This window comes from Corvus moneduloides, chromosome 3 (assembly GCF_009650955.1).
Source record: "Corvus moneduloides isolate bCorMon1 chromosome 3, bCorMon1.pri, whole genome shotgun sequence".
In the NCBI taxonomy this organism is placed as follows: domain Eukaryota; kingdom Metazoa; phylum Chordata; class Aves; order Passeriformes; family Corvidae; genus Corvus; species Corvus moneduloides.
This window is the reverse complement of record NC_045478.1, coordinates 106,758,842-106,774,671: the sequence shown is the minus strand read 5'-3', so window position 1 is coordinate 106,774,671 and position 15,830 is coordinate 106,758,842. Positions and strand designations below refer to the sequence as shown.

Genomic DNA, 15,830 nt, shown 5'->3' with positions numbered 1-15,830 from the left:
CTGTAGCTGTCTTGAAAGACTGTGCTTATAATTGATTGATGAAGGTGTCCTGGCCCCTTCTTTGTAGTTTGATTTCCACTGAACAAAGCAGCTGTCAGAGATTTTGGTGATTCAGCCCCTGGTGCACGCTGAGGAGCTGGGTGGATATAAAGTAGATGCTGTCATTTTTACAATTCTCTTAACAAATAAATGAATAGCTGCGTTATTGCTGTTTTCTCTAAGCAGTGGCCCATCAGCTGTGGCTCACTCCCCAGAGGATTCATTTAAATGCATCTGGCATGAGGAGAGCTCCGGGCTCCACAGGGAGGCAGGCAGCTCACTCTGTGCTGGGCATCAAGGCCCAAGCACCCTTCCCAGGGTGTTGCTGGGATGTTCCCTGGGGAAATATTTAGCTCCTCTAAAACCTTTTCTTCAGAATGCAATCTAACCTTAAAGCCCCTTCCAAAGGAAACCTGAGTTGTTTTCCTTCAAGGTGGGCATCGAAGGGACGAGCAGCGCTGTGCTACCAGCCCTGACCCTGTCCAGCAGGCACCACCCCTGGGTGCTGGGGAGAAACTGGCCCCACTGGACTCTTCCTTGCTGGCAGCAAGCTCTGAGGAGCCCTTGAAGCCCTGTGAGGGTACAGCAGCAGCTGTCAGTAATTTCAAGGTCAGGGCACCGTGCTCAGAGACCTGCTGGTGCGGAGGAAGGACACGGAGAGCGATAAGCTAACTTGTGCTAAGTAGCTTGAAATTAAAAGCAGGTCCCTGGTGAGAACAGGCTGCATCTCAGGGCAGGGAGAGGAGCTAGCGTGGTGCCCAGCTGTTCTCCTCACTGCTGACCCCGCAGGTGACTGAGGTGCCTCAGATGGGATGGACCCCAAAGCTGTGCTGAAGGGAGCGATGCTGGGGGGCTCTGCCAGTGCCTCCCCAGTTCCCCACATCCCCTGTCAGGCCACACTGCTGCTCTCACATTTGTCAACTCCTGGAGCAGCGGCCCAAGGAGCACGTGGTGATTATTGGCACAGGCATTTGCTAAGGGTAGTAAGACCCAGGGTGCCTGGCAGGGATACATGGGACATAAGCATCCCTTAAAATGTGCAGTTTGCCCTTTCTCAGAGCTAGGCAATGGAAGGAAACAGGTGAAAGTGTCCCTTTAGACTTGCTTGCTCAGCAGGAACAAGGCAGTTAAGCCCTGCAATTGTTTTTGCTATTGAATTTGTGTGACTGCCAACACCTTTTCCCTTCCCCTTTGGGCCGTTTTTCCTCTGCCCTTCCATCCTGTGGTGGATTCCCTCATTTTAAATTGCTACTGTATCTCCAGTTACACAGCTGAAATATAGCACCAGAAATTCATTTGCAAGAATTCACCTCTTCTTTGCTCCAGTAAGACAATGCTCACTTCCAAGGACCTGGCCTGCATTTAGGTCCTCCTGGGTGTTCAGCAGGCGGGTGAGCTGACAGCCAGAGAGCACAGTGTCTCCTATTTACGGTCTATTTTCAGGGAGAAATACTTATCGCTGCAGGCTTCTTTGTGGCACCCCGCATGTGCACCCTGGTTTGGTGAATAGAAATTCAGAATGGCCTGATGCGGCAATTGAAACCCTTAGATTGAATGCCCTGTGCCCTTTTGTACTCAGGGGGAATGGGAAGGCTTTAGGAACTGGCTCTGTCACTAGGATTAATAACTGGAAAATCAATTTGTCATTTCCCTGTCATAAATTAAAAGCTTATAGGCCTTATAACGTGAGTAAAATAGAGGTTAGTGGGTATTGATGGAGGTCTCAAAGCTCACTCAGCAGAGCAGATCTCTACTACACAATTTAAATTATGTCTCCTCCACAAGGAATATCTGTCAATATTTGTATTGAAAAAAGACATCCTGTGCAAGAATATTTTATCTGTTTCTACACTGCTGCTTCATTGTTGCTGCTGAAAGAGTTCTTGAGGGAGACTGTGGTCCTGACTTGATCAGTGTAAGTGACCTTTACATTGTGCATTTGTCTGTAGATGTAGTATAAATTAGTCATGTGTGAGCTGATGAGGTGCCATTGAGGTTGTACCTCACTAAGCTGGTCCTGCTGAGAATAGAGAACCTCTCCCTGCTCCCTTGGCTGTGGCAGTGTGGTGAGAAAGCAACCACACCCTTCCAAAAGGGTGCCCACCTGAGAGTAATTGAGGAGTGATTTGTAGGAGTCAGCAGACCAGGAGGGAAAAGGATCTTTTAAAGTCAGACACATGTAGAGCTAGAAGGGAGTAGTCTAAGAGAAACCTACCTGCTGGTGAGAGTTTTGTGGTTGAAGGGAGAGGTGGTTTAGATCAAATAGACCTAATCTTTTGTTGTGCAACTGAAGAAAGGATAATCAGAATAGATTCTTGACAGGAACAGGTTTTTTTATCTATCTCTCTAAATTAGGCTATTTTTGTTCTAAATAAGGTATGTTTCTGTGATGCGTTGTTACACAAATGATCCAAGATGACCCAAAAATGAATGATCCATAATTTGATGTGCTGGAGTGTAAAAGGGTACTTCCCACAAATTACTGTGTTTTGATGTATTACTTATGCTACTATTTTAAGACATTTGTTTATTAGAGAACTCTAATCAGTTTAATTGAAACAGATGTGGTTGCCAGATATTTTAGTTATCTGTGCACAAATTATTGTTGTTAGGTATGTTGATAAAAAATAAATAAATTGACACACTCTCAAGACTCTAACATAATCAGACAAACACAGATTCCAGTGTCTTTTCAACTGAATAGTAGCTTAATTGGCTTTTCAGTCTGTAGTTAATATTCTGTATCTTTTTACATACCAAAAGCTGAACTGATTTGTATCTACAGCCTTTCTTAAACAGGTTTTTATCTTATTTTCATTATAAGCATCACTTTTGTTTCCTCTTTAAAGGCATAATGATGATGAAATCCACTTCTAATAAATTATCTGTTCTGCCTCTCTCAAGCCCAGCAGTTGCAGATAAAAGAGATTGTTGGACAAAGAGTTGTTTGTTCTGTTTAGGAGTTTTTTTATTTATTATTTAAAAAGAGACTTTGCTGTTTTTTTCTATAAGGAGCTTAAATTCCTATAGAGCATTTAGAATCTGTAGTGTCAATATAGGTCTGACATAAATGCCTGTACTTGGTTTAAATCTCTGTGACATCTCTTTTAGAAAGTCATCAGAAATCACAAAAAATGATCCCACTTTACTGACTAGGCACAGTATTCAAGCCCAAAAGCTCTGTGTCTAGTCAATTTATATTGATAGTGGGTTTAAAAAATAATCACTATAAGTTGTGTTAGTTTTAATTGCCTTTCCTCCAGTGTTTGGCTTTTCAGTAAAAGGCAGAATGGCTATCCTGCTTCCAAAGGCACATGGCTACTGCTTTCTGTGCTTAACTGGGCAAGAGAACAATAAACTTGGTGTAGCCTTTAAATGTTAAGACAAAAGTGAAAAAGGAAGGAGAAACGCTATTTTTTTATGCAGTGGTATAAAAAATGGCAGGAGATTTGTGGCAGCAATTCAAGTATTATGAAGGTTTTGTATTTGCAAGTGTGGCTTATGTGGTCTTATAATAGCTAAGACCAGCTTCTCGGTGGAAAAAAAAATTATTGTATATAATTCTTTTTTTATGAAGTATATTACATTGTCAATAGTGAAGGACATTGTGAAAGAAGGAAAGCCTGAGGGTAGGAAGTTAATGTTAGCCTTGGAAGACTGGATGCTGTTTGCACAGATTTTTCTATGTTGCATCAGATAGCATTTCTTTGTCATCATTTCTTTGTACTGAATAGGATAATAGCACTGAAATTTGTGTCTGATACAGGGCTAATTTAAATAAGAGCTTATGAAAAGTACCGATATTCTGGTGATGTGAGGCGACTATTGAATCCTGTAAAAGTTGCAAGTGTGTTTCCACTGACTCACAGACACTGTGGGATGTGTGAGCCTCCCTCTCTTCCAAGGAATGACCTGTTGTAAAGGACATTCAATGTGACCACAGCCGGCACGTTAGATCATGGCCACTTCTCTGTAGGCTATTCATTGCAAGGGAAGGAAATGGCATTGCTGCTTGCCTTTTCTTCCTTTACTTTCCCCGCTTCAGGCAGAGTCTTCAGCTGTCTGCAGGGGTCATAACACTCAATGTGGTGACTGTTACTTGACTGTTACTTAATCACTTACCCCAATTAAATTGTACCAGTTGTAGGTCAGAGGCCTGCTGTGTTAAGGGCTCCACAACTGATTGATAGCTCTCTTTTGAGAGGGGTATTCTGGAAAGTGAGACTGAAGTGGGGAGCAGAGCTGGCTATTGAGTGCTTGTGGCACCACAACCAGACTGTTGGGGGGACTGGAGGAGGAGAATGAGAGCTCCTTGAGGATATCCATGCAGGGCCTCTCTGCTTGGGTCAAGAGGGTTAGAGAGCACAAAGGCTTCTGTTCCAAGCAGCTGGGCAGGAGAGGAGGGGAAGCAAGCAGCAGCTGCTGGAAAGCTCAAGAATATATGAGATTGATCGAGAAGAGAAATGCGCTAAGAATGAAATAGTTGATTTGAAATGATTGTTCTTGCCATGTGTGGTCCTTGGGCTGGGCTGTCCCATTTGTCATCCAGTGAGTTCCATCAAAAAAATCCTTGTATGAGCTGTGTTTCTCCCCTCTGTATTTTTTTTGACAGTGCCTTAAAACACATACTGCTCAAGGTGTTCCCTATGACTAGTAAAGATAATATATGTTCTGTAGCCTGTAGTTGAGTGTTTGGTTGCTCTTTTGTCCATCTGGGCTTAGGTACAAAGTTTAATAGACTCCTAACACTTAACAGAGTTTAAAAAATGTTGTGTTTGATTTTTGTTTTGGTTTTTTTAAAGACCGTCTAAGGGACTAGAAATAAGTGGTCTGAGGTTTGGATGTGATATTGCAGTAATAAACTCCATGAATATATCCACAGTTCCTTGCTGCCTAAATTGAAGTGTGCTTCGTGCATCATGAAATTTATATTGATAACTTAGAGGCCTGAAGAGAGTAGGGCCTTGTGCATTTGGATTTAAGGAAATGTGTGTATTCCTTGTTACTGCTGTTTGTGGTGTAAATGGACTCCTTATGTTATATGGTTTCCCTGGTGTTGTGAAGTATTTAAAATGCTGAGTGAATGATAAAGCACCTGATTAAGAAAATCAAATATAAACTGGAAAAAAGACTCTGTTCCTTCCAGCTTGCTGTTAAAAAGGCAAATTAGCTGGGAAAAGCATAGCAAGAGGGCAACAGTATTAACCTTCAGCTTAGAAAATATTTTATCACCAGGAGACTAGGCTGAACCACATAGATCTGTGCCCACAAAGAAGAAATTAGATGCTTAATAGAGAAAGTAATTGAAGTTTAAAAAAATCAGGTAATTTCACTAATTCAGATTATTTGTTTCACCTGCATAGCACAGCAGGACAGAAAGAAAGTGTAAAAGATTCCAAAAGCAGCTGTATTTTTTTCCTTGGGTTTTTTCAAATGGATCTAGCTTGTTCAGAAACACTGAGTTAGTTCAGAAATCATTTCTTTATTTTACTGATTATTGTGTGAAGTGCTGACTGTGGTGACAAAAGCAAATATATACAGGGCATTCCAGAAAATTAATGATCCTGACAATTAAAAGTAAAATCCTTGCAGGTTGCCACTACATGTTGTGTTAAGCAACTCGAACTATGGTGTGATGGTAAACTGGACACTGGGAAATGAATCATAGTTGTACCAGCAGGGTAATGGGTTTCTGAAAGAGAAACATCTCAGAAAGAGAAATCTCTGTTGGAGGCAGTTGCTGGCTGTGCTGCCTGGAGACTGATGTTTTGCAGCAGCAAGTCAGGTTTCTGTTGCTTCTGTTGTCTCAGGAAAGAGTTTCAAATCCAGGGGTCAAAATGTCACCTCTCAGGGTACAGTCCCTATGGCTTCCAGCATATTCCATATGCCCAGGATATATGACTCTCTTTGTAGAGACCTGTGCTCACCGAGGTGGAACATGGGCATGAATCACATTAGGAGTCTTTGCACTCTAATGGTCCTGGCTGAATTTGAAGCAGTATCCCAGAAGAGATTGGCTTTCTGTCCCATTTCATCCATTGACTAAGCTATTTTCCATTCAGCCAGATGATGCCTTTCCCCACTTCAGCCTGAGCTGCCCTTTGACCTGTCCTGAAGGGGAATTACTGGCTCTTGGGCATTCCTTTTGATTTGCTGCTGCCTCCGTAATGAACCTCTCTGTGTGGCCCATTTCAGGCCCATTTTTCCTGTCTGTTTATGGAATTCCCTATTTCTTTCTGCCTCATTATGGAAAAAACCAAGCCCTAACTTACTGAAGTATAAAATGAGTGTGCATACGCATGTGTATGTGTACATACCTTCCAGCACAGAGGACATGGGATTTAATTAACCTAGTGTGTTGCATGTCCATTTTCTTTTTCCAGTATTTGACTGCAACTTTGAATTTCCTTGTGAGCTGGAATATTCCTTTACCTCAAAAGATCAGGAAACCCCCAACAACGCCTGGGTCAGACTGAGTGCAGAGGAAATCTTGCATCTAGACCTCCTGGATGGGCCTGAGAGAGATCACTCTGAGAGCACACCCAAAGGTAAGATGAATGCAACTGTGCAATGTCATCGGTTGTGGTTAGTTTTAAAATGAAAACACCCTTGCTTCTACCCCCCAAAATAACCCTAACGGAAAATCCCCAAACCCCACGTAGGCAACCATGTCTTCCTGAAGTACTAAAGACAGCTATAGTCCCTTTGCTTCAGCAGATAATGAGTAAAAACCAAGTGACAAACAAAAGGAGAACGTGTTCTGCACAGGAGATATCTGTTTTCATCTAAAGACAAGCTTGATTGTATATCTGGGAAGCAAAGTATCAAATATAGTCTTGTGTAATATCTGATTTGGGCTGGCCCATGCCATGGGTGATACTTGGATGAGAACTGTACTATGGTGCCTGTGTTTAAGGTCATTCAGTGTTTGGAAGAGTCTGGTCTTTGCTCTAGGTTCTGTTTACCACTTGTGTGTTTGCAGACCATTTTAGGCAATATCCTTTTGTCCAGGGCTTAGGCTGTCTGTTTGGTAAGAAAACAAAAGATGGGCTTTGTCCTTAATATACAAAAAAAGAACCTGTCTCTAAAGAGAGCTCGGAGGTTTCAAAAGATGGGAGTGCAGCAGACTTTTTTCTTTTCTTGGAAAAAGATTTGGTTTGTTGGAATTACTTTTCCTGCTTATGACCATATCTGTGAACAGCAGCATATTTCATTAAGATTGTAAGTTCTGAAAAATTTTTAGATATATTTGTGCTCTTCTAATCCTGGAAAAGCAGAAAAATTCTTAACGTCCTTTCAGCTTAGTGACACCTGCTTGGAACCTTTCTCTAGAGGGTGGTGTTGATCAGAATGGACCTACAAAAATGGAAATGGGGGAGTTAAAGCTACAAACTTTATCCAGGAAAACAAAGAGGTGTCAGGAAGGACAACAAAAATTACAAGGTATATGGAACAGTTTCCATAGTAGGAAAAACTAAACAGACAAAGATACTCTATTCCATCTGCGGTGGCAGGGGTTAGAGGTCTTTAAAATGCAGTTTGAAGAGCATTGGAAAGCAGCTGTGAAGTGGTGGGTTCCAGGTTTTTGAGCAAGCAAGCAGAGACATTTTTCATGTAGTGCTAATAAAATACATGAATTAATGTTATGGGGCCAGAAGTGTGCGTAAGTTTAAAGAAAGTTCAGATGAATTCTTGCAGACTACATTCATCACTGGATGTTTAATTCAACAGTCTGTTTAGACTCAAGAAGCCTCTTACACAGAAGGCTGCAAGTGAAAGGATCCTTTTCTTAGAAGCCAGCATTAAAGACAGAATTTGACTTTGCAGAGCTGCAGTCTGATTGCTTGTAACAGTTCTTATGTTCAGGCAAATACTGAGGAAATTTTCTGTGGTGCTTTCATTCATATTCTGTTTTCTCATCCATACCAACAGTAGAGTACTTTTCCCCAGATAGCCATTGTAAATTAACTTTTAAGGCCCGTTGATTCATCAGCAGACCAAGTCATTTTGGTGTGATCTGTGTCGTGTGTAAAGCAGATGGACCACATTTGTGCTGCATGCAAATATCTTCTAATTTCCACATCAATGAACATCCACACGCGTACTGAATTTCTTGCTACAAAGATACAGTTCTGGGAAAGTTTGAGGTAAATCAGAATGTCTGTTTTGTTCTTCTGTTTCTTAAATTCTAGTGCAAGCTGGCTGCCCCTGAAATTTAGGAGTTAAAACCTTGTTTTGAATTGAGAAGAATAGCTGTCATTTCTCTGGAGTGGGGAAAAAATGGGGAAAACCCACAAGGAAGTAAATGTATTGTTCCAGCTAAAGAGCCTGGCCAGGTCTCCATGATGCTACACATTGTCAATGTATGATTCTTTTGGATTCTTTTCAGTAAAGTTGTACCTTTGTCTAACCCAGTTTTATGTATCTGTCAAAGCAGAAGAAAGGGAGACTGTAGCCTGAAACCAAAGGTGGTATTAGTTGATGATTTCTGATTGCTTATTGGGTTAAAATTCCATTTCTAAGCCCAAAGTTTGGGGGTTCTCACCTGGAATATAGGCAATTTAGGCTGAAACTTGTGTTCTGCTGTTTGCTTCTATTCTGAGGGGCAGGTAACCAGTGTCAAATTGATTAAGTGGATTTAGATTTGTGGGGCATCAGGGTGGATTATTTTGTGTGGTTTATTTGCTTGTGTATGTTTGTTTTTGCCAGGCATGTTGGACATAGTGGTAATTTTTTCTCAGTAGAACTGTAGGTCTGCAACTCATCGATGACTGTAACTCTTGCATGTATAAAGACTCATTTGAAAATCAACACTTGGAGCTAGCATCTCTCTATTTTAAATCACTTTAATTACAGCTGTTTGGCATAGATAGTTGTGTGGTCTGTTTCAATCTGAAATAATTAAGCACAGTAGTTCCAACCCCCACTGTTTCCTGCAAATTGTACTTGCAATTATCTCAATCTTGTTTCATCTCCTTTGCAGACAGTAATGCACAGAGATAAACAGATAGCTTAACTAGATTTTGGGATGGTTTAGCTCATCCTTGTCACTTGGTTATCAAGTCATGGCAAGACATTGATAGAGACAAATGCCTCTGCTATGATTCATTAGGCTTCACACGAGTTTCTGTAAAATGTTCAGTAGAAAATCATTGGGAGATCTTCCAAAGAGAGACATTGGAAGAATTTCTGTATTTTTGCCCCTGTCCCAGCAGCATGATACAGCTCAGTGTCAAGAAATCAGAAGTCAGCATGGATTAAGGCTCCTAGAGTAAGAACAAACTTCTGGTGTCTCAGCATCTGGTTACAGTCACAGCTGAGCAATCCACTTACTTGGCATGTTCAGCGTGTAGTGTCACACAAATCATTGATCTTGTGGATAGGAATAGATGGTGAGGTGGCAGAGTTTGATATTAAATTATTCAGGGTAAAAGATTGAAAGTCTAGTTGCAAGGAATTGGAAAGGGATGCTTAACCAGTGAATAGTGGCAGGTGAAATTTAATGCAGATTGTTTGAATTGAGGTGGTGGGGGAGACAATCAGAGTTTGACATACATGCAGGCAGATTCTGACCTGGTTACCATCACTTAAGCTGATTTAGAGGTAAGAATAGAGCTGTGAAAGCATCACCTCAGTAACAGTCACAAAGTAAATGTGATGTGGGGGGCTTCCTGGGGAGGGAGTGGAAAACAGGAACATGCTATAGTATAAATGTGGGGGGCAGCTGTATTTAGAACTCAGTCTTCTATTCTAGATCCCATGCATCAAAAATCTTTTAGTGCAGCTGGGAAAGTTTTTGAAAGAATGGAAAAAAAGATGATAAAGTATGTAGTGGCTGTCTTCTAGGAACACTTAACTAGCACTACCCTGCCTGCAAGAGGCATCTAAAGGAATACATTGAGTTGTACAGAAATCACAGAAATTTATAAAATCTTTATAAAATATGTATAAAGGTTTATAAACTCCCAAGGGTTTGTAAAGCACGGAAAGGATGAGTACAGAAGGAATAGTTGATATTTCTTCTAACACAGTATTGGACAGCATCAAGCAAAATTAGTAGATGTCAGGCAAAACAAAAGGAGATCCTTCAGTATTTAACAAACAGTGAAACTCTGGAACTTTCTTCCCAGGGTAGTGTTGGTGCTGAAACCTTCTGTGGGTATGCAAGTTGACAGGATATATGCAGGGAAGAGCAATTACAGCCACTAAATTCTCTACAGAACCTTTTTTGGCTCAGAAAGTCCTTGTGCGACAGGTTCCTGAAGGTCCGGAGTGGTGGGGGACAACTTTGTTTGTTCTCCCTGTTCATACATTCTTTCCAATGTATTTCCACCTGTCTCTTTTCAGAGCCAGATGTTGAAAGTTAATGGATCTTTGGTCTGGTAGGGTCGGTGTGGTGGTTTGTCCCTCCCTCACCTCCCAGCCCAGGCTTAGGTTCCCTTTGAAAAAGGATAGAAATGCACAAACAGTTTTAGACTAATTTAGAGAGTCAGAGAAAAGTTGCTATTTAAACATTTACTGGTATTTGCTCTTCTGTTAAAGCCTTGGGAATGCTAACAAACCATGCAAAAATATCAAGTATTTGGTAGGAAGAACTGCAGGGCTGTTTGCCTATATAAATGTAGCTTAGGGAGGCTATCAAAGTTTTGATTTTTAAAATTTGTGCTAAAATGCTTCACTCTCCTCTGTTCCCCACATCTTGTAAGCAGACCAGTGAGGGACAGAATCACTGGTGTATCTGCCAATTAGGCCCCTTAAGATCTGCTGGAGTAACTCACATTTCCAAGTCTGGTTTATGTAACTTTCTGTAGGGTCAGAGATTTAAGGTTAAAGTTCCACTGATGTGCTAAAGATTGACAGAAAAACCTCCCCTGCTGGGATCTGAATTGGGCCTGTACATGCTGAAATGAGTAGGCAATCCATTGTGGATTACTAGGCTTCTTTTAATTCATGAATAAGCAAAAATATGGTATAAAAAATTCAAGCATTCTGCATCACTGACTGCATTTATTTATTTTGACAAGTGTGATTAATTTTTAATTATTCATGATCCTTCATAATATATTATACCAGCAAATGCACTGCAGTCTATTGTAATGAAATATGAGGAAATGGAGATCTTGCAACTGTGGCACTATTTCCTAAGGAGATGACCCAGTCTGTGGTTAGAAGCAAGGAGTTTGTAGACCAAGGAAGCTGCGCTTTCAGCTGTGTGGATGTATGTGTTTGTCATGCTCTAGGTAGAGTCATTTGCCTCTCTGATAAACCTGAAATGGGTCAAACCAACCATAAATTCTATGCCTTTCAACTCTTGAGTCAAACCCAGGGTATGGGGGCCTCTAGGATACAGCACTGAGTTTGACATCCATCATGGATTATTTGACAGCCACCAGCAAGTGGGGCTTTTCAGAGTTCACCTCTCCTGTTACCTTATTGCAGTGCTTGTATTTTCCCTCCTCCAGAGAAGCACTGGCTCAGCTTCTTGCAATGCTGTGCTCCCCAGAGACACAATTGTGGTCAGTAATTGTGGTCCCCGATCTGAGACCACAGCTGGGGCTTCATACGGAGTCAAATCTTACAAAGAAGAGAGAGAACCACTAGTACAAATTAATCCATTGTATTTAAGGAGGCAGGACCAGCAGCAGCTGGACCCAAAACAACTGCACACAGACTGAGTCCAGGTCTGATCAAATGTCAGACTGATCTGTTTCTAACCGTAAATGCAGTTTTATGCAGGAAGGATTGGAGTCTTTACCATTCCTGACTGTGGTTATGCAAGTGGGTTGCCTGCTCTTTTTTTAAATCTTGTGATTCTAGATCAAGCAAGTGAATTTCTGCTTCTGTGATTTAAAGGCTTCAGGACCAGGAAACTATGCAGGTGCTTGATAAAAATTTCTGATGAAGAGATAAGTTGTGGCGGTATGACCACCATTCAAAATAAAAATCAAAAAAGTAATAAGCCACCCTGCAAATGTGAACACCAGTTGAGACAACTTCCTAACGGAAAATGTAGATTAAACTTTCATGAAGGATGGCAGGGGAAGTGGGAGATTAATGAGGACAGTGCCTTAACCAGCCACTGATTAGTTGAAAAGCTCTTATGTAAGTTCTAAAGCAAGAAGTATCTGCATATTGTGTTAATGTGGTTTTAATTTTTGTAATTATTACTAAAGAAATAGAGCAAGGCTAAGGCACTGAGCATATTAGCAAATGGGAGATAATGAACTGCAGGATTATAAAATGGCCTCTGTCTTTAATTTATGATTCATCAGACAAAGAAGAATGAGGTGGATAATAAAAGATAACAAATAATATTTTCTTTCAGATTATCACTTTATTAACAAAACAGTAGAGTATAAATCATTGTGAGCTTGCAAGAAATAAGTAGGTGAGAAGTTATTTTTCAAGTAAAACTGAAGCAGAAAAAATACTCATATCACTTAAAATTCCACAAAAAAAAAAAAGGGGGGGGGGGGGAATTCTCTCAGAAAAAGATAGCTATTTACCAGGGGAAAGAATAAAGAGTAAAGAGAGTAGCTGGGCTCACACTAGACAGACAGAAGTTTTCCCTTTACATTAATTCTTATACTGGTTTGAGGATATGCCTTGATCTCGTAGAATTGATCCAGCTTATGTGTCTTTTGAACAAGATACCACAGGTATTTCTTATTTACTAAATCATTACATGGAGTTCGAGATCTTGACACCTTAGGCCTGGAAAAAGAAACATCAAACCAAGAATTGTTTTCTCAGGAGAATTTCTGATTGGAAGAAAAATGTTTTTGAACCTATCACAAGTTTTGACAAAAAACTTGCAGACCTGAATGTTTACTGCATCTGTCTCTTTAATGCTGGAGAAGAACGTGATCATCCTGGCCTGCAAAGGTTCAATCCAGATGGTTGAATAGTCCTTAAAAAGATACTGCTGTATCTTTTTAAGGTGCTGATACCACCCTAGTTTTATTATTTATATGCTGCAGGTATCCCACGAAGGTTTGTGAACATTTGTACTTTTGCACTTTCATTTAGTTCAAGTGGGATTCAGTTTCCTATTATTTTCCTCTTTAAGATTTAGTCAGTGGAAGTAATTATTGAGTGTGAGTTGAAGGATCAGCTACATACCACAAGCAAAACAGTAGAAGAATTAAGTGAGGTCTGGAAATAACGTAGACTGAAAATTATTCATCAATCCTATTGCAAATGAGAGGTTTATGGATTTGTAGGGATGACTATCAAGTTCTCTGTATACAAAAAGGGGGTTTAGAATTAAAAATAATTTTTACAGTGAATAGTTCTGGCTGTTCTAGATGAGATTTAGATTTTAATACTCAATTTGGCAACATAAGAGTATCAAGTGTTACAACACATACCCATAGGAATTTATGCAACATTAAGACACTAAATGCAAACCAAACTTGCTTCTAGAGTCCACTGGGCTGTGGAGAAGGAAAGATACAGCCTTTTTATAAGGATCAGATTCCAGCTCATGCACTGTCAGTACAAAAAAATGGACCAGGTGTTTCTAGCATTTTGCAGCTTGCTCTTCTCATTAGGAATACACTTGTACTTTGTTATTGCAAAATTATTTACTTTTAATGAGCCTGCTCTAAAGAGGCAAATTATTGTCTCGCTGCAGGACAGCGTGTTTGTTTATAGAGTAGGTATGTATTTATGCAGACTGTGGAGAAGCACGTGGGTTTGTTGATTTTTTAGAAATCTTGTTTGTTTATTCCTTAATTCAGTGAAGACTTGCATGCAACTCAACATCCAGCAGTCTCTTCCCTAAGCTGAAGAAGAAAAATTAATTTCAGTGTGCATGAGATGTTAGCATGCTCTAATGCCTTGCTGCATACCTGTGACTAATGTACTCGAACAAGTATATCCAGAAAAGGCAGAGACAATGAAGAATAAATGGGTTGTAAAATGGTCTCTTTCTCACTCCTAATGACAGTTTCTCCTTGGCAAGATGAGAGGCATATTAAAAGGACAGCTGGAGGGAAGTGTGTCCTGCTCTCGGCTGCGTTTGACCTTTGTATAGGAAAAGACTACTGGATTAACACACATATGTAAATTTTTTTCCCTCCACAACGTAGGGACAGTGTCCTTTATCACCAAATGCTCGTGTGTGCCCATGCACATGTTGTGTTCAGAGGGTTTTCTAAATATAACTTTTTAAGCACTGAAAACTCACATTTGTGCAAAAAAATACTCAATGGATTAGTACATTATGTGGTAGTTTTGATCTCTTTCTAGCCTACCTGCTGCTTCGATTTTCTGTGGGTTTATTTTTTTACCACGCAGTGACAGCTCACACATATGGCTCTGTACACAAAAATATAATGTATGGTAAAGTATCAGCAAGACCCTGTGAGCCTGGCAGCCCCTTGGCTGCATTTTGGCAATCCTTCCCAAGCATGGTCTAACTATATCCATTGCCAAGTACTACAATACCCTGTGCTTCTTCAGCACTTCACCCGGAGGCTCTGAGAATGCTCTACTAAACAAGGCACTTCGTATGGTTTTGAAGAGTTGGGAGAAGGGTTTCTGCCTGTTGTCAGAGAGAAACCAAAGCCCAGCGTGGTTAAATCAGTAGCCCAAGGTGAGTTGTGCTCCCCACTGTGCCAAACCTGTGTCCCTTGCACCTTAATCAGTACTAACAATTGTTGGGGCCTGTTGGTCCCCAGCGTTTTTTTCATGAAGTTGGCTTGCTCCACTTTTAATGAATAGATGTTATCATGTGGGATTTTCTACACAACTCTTCTGTGAGATTGTTAAAAGCATTATCAAATTGACAAGAACTGGAATATTTTTGCTCTTATTCACATCAATGATAAAGTGTTGTATTACAGTAGTTATCTTACACACCTGTGCTTGGATGAATACATTAAAAGAGAGTCACAGAACTTTAAAAGATAAAAGGTTTTACTGCTGTGACTCTTGCCAAGAACAAAGTCCAGCTAACTAATCAGAGATAAGAAATTGTTAATTCGGAACCATGATGAAGAAAATATCATTTTCCTGACTGATTCGGTCAGGATCTTAGAGTGGATGTAGCTAAACCCAAGTACAGTTTAACCATTTTGTCAGGTAAATTTGGGTAAAGAGAAGATTGATTTTTAGCATTTCTGTAATTGGTTTTCTGATGACATTTCAGTTGTTTAGATGACGGTATATAAAGGATGTGCTGGTACCAATGCTTTTGTAATATCTCGTTTTTGGGAAGACACAATTATATGTACTTATTCAGAGGTGTTGCAAGAAGTATTCCCCTAGCCATGCCTTCAGAGGTTAAATCTGACAGAAATTGTCAATGTTAAAGCTCACCAAAGTAGTTTTACCTTTACCTTGAAGGGATGGGACCTCTGAGCTTAGTTGTTTTCTCTTATAGAAGCTTAAACTCGGCATGCTTATTTTATCCCACTCAAAATAACCAAAGAAGGTTGCAGAGTTAAAGACAGGATACTGAATGAGAATTCTGTTTTCTGTCTTTAAAAAATAAATTTCATAATACCATGCAATGCCTGTTTTGGTGGCCCCAAGCAACTTGCCTAGATTCTAATGAATAATCATCCTTTCAATTATGAGCTAGAAGCTATCCCTGAAGTTTCATCTGTTTTCTTTGTTTGCTTGTTTTGAGAGCACAGTGATTAAACAGATGGTGTAATGCATGAAGATGAGAATGGCCATACTGGGAGAGCAGGAGAGGGAAGAAAACTGATGGCTGGACTTCCCCAGATGTTCTCTCACTCTTCAGACAGGCTGCGCCAGACGCTGTGCACTGAGGGGAGCAA

The 15,830-nt window shown here is 40.4% G+C and overlaps 1 protein-coding gene across 1 annotated transcript in view; it reads left to right on the top strand.

Annotated features, from left to right (window-relative positions):
* The window catches only part of ALK (ALK receptor tyrosine kinase), a 313,122-nt gene that overhangs the window by 90,414 nt on the left and 206,878 nt on the right, over positions 1 to 15,830 (top strand). Inside the window, 1 exon segment of the mRNA XM_032103223.1 lies at positions 6,423 to 6,587. Within this exon segment, the coding sequence (XP_031959114.1) occupies positions 6,423 to 6,587 (165 nt within the window).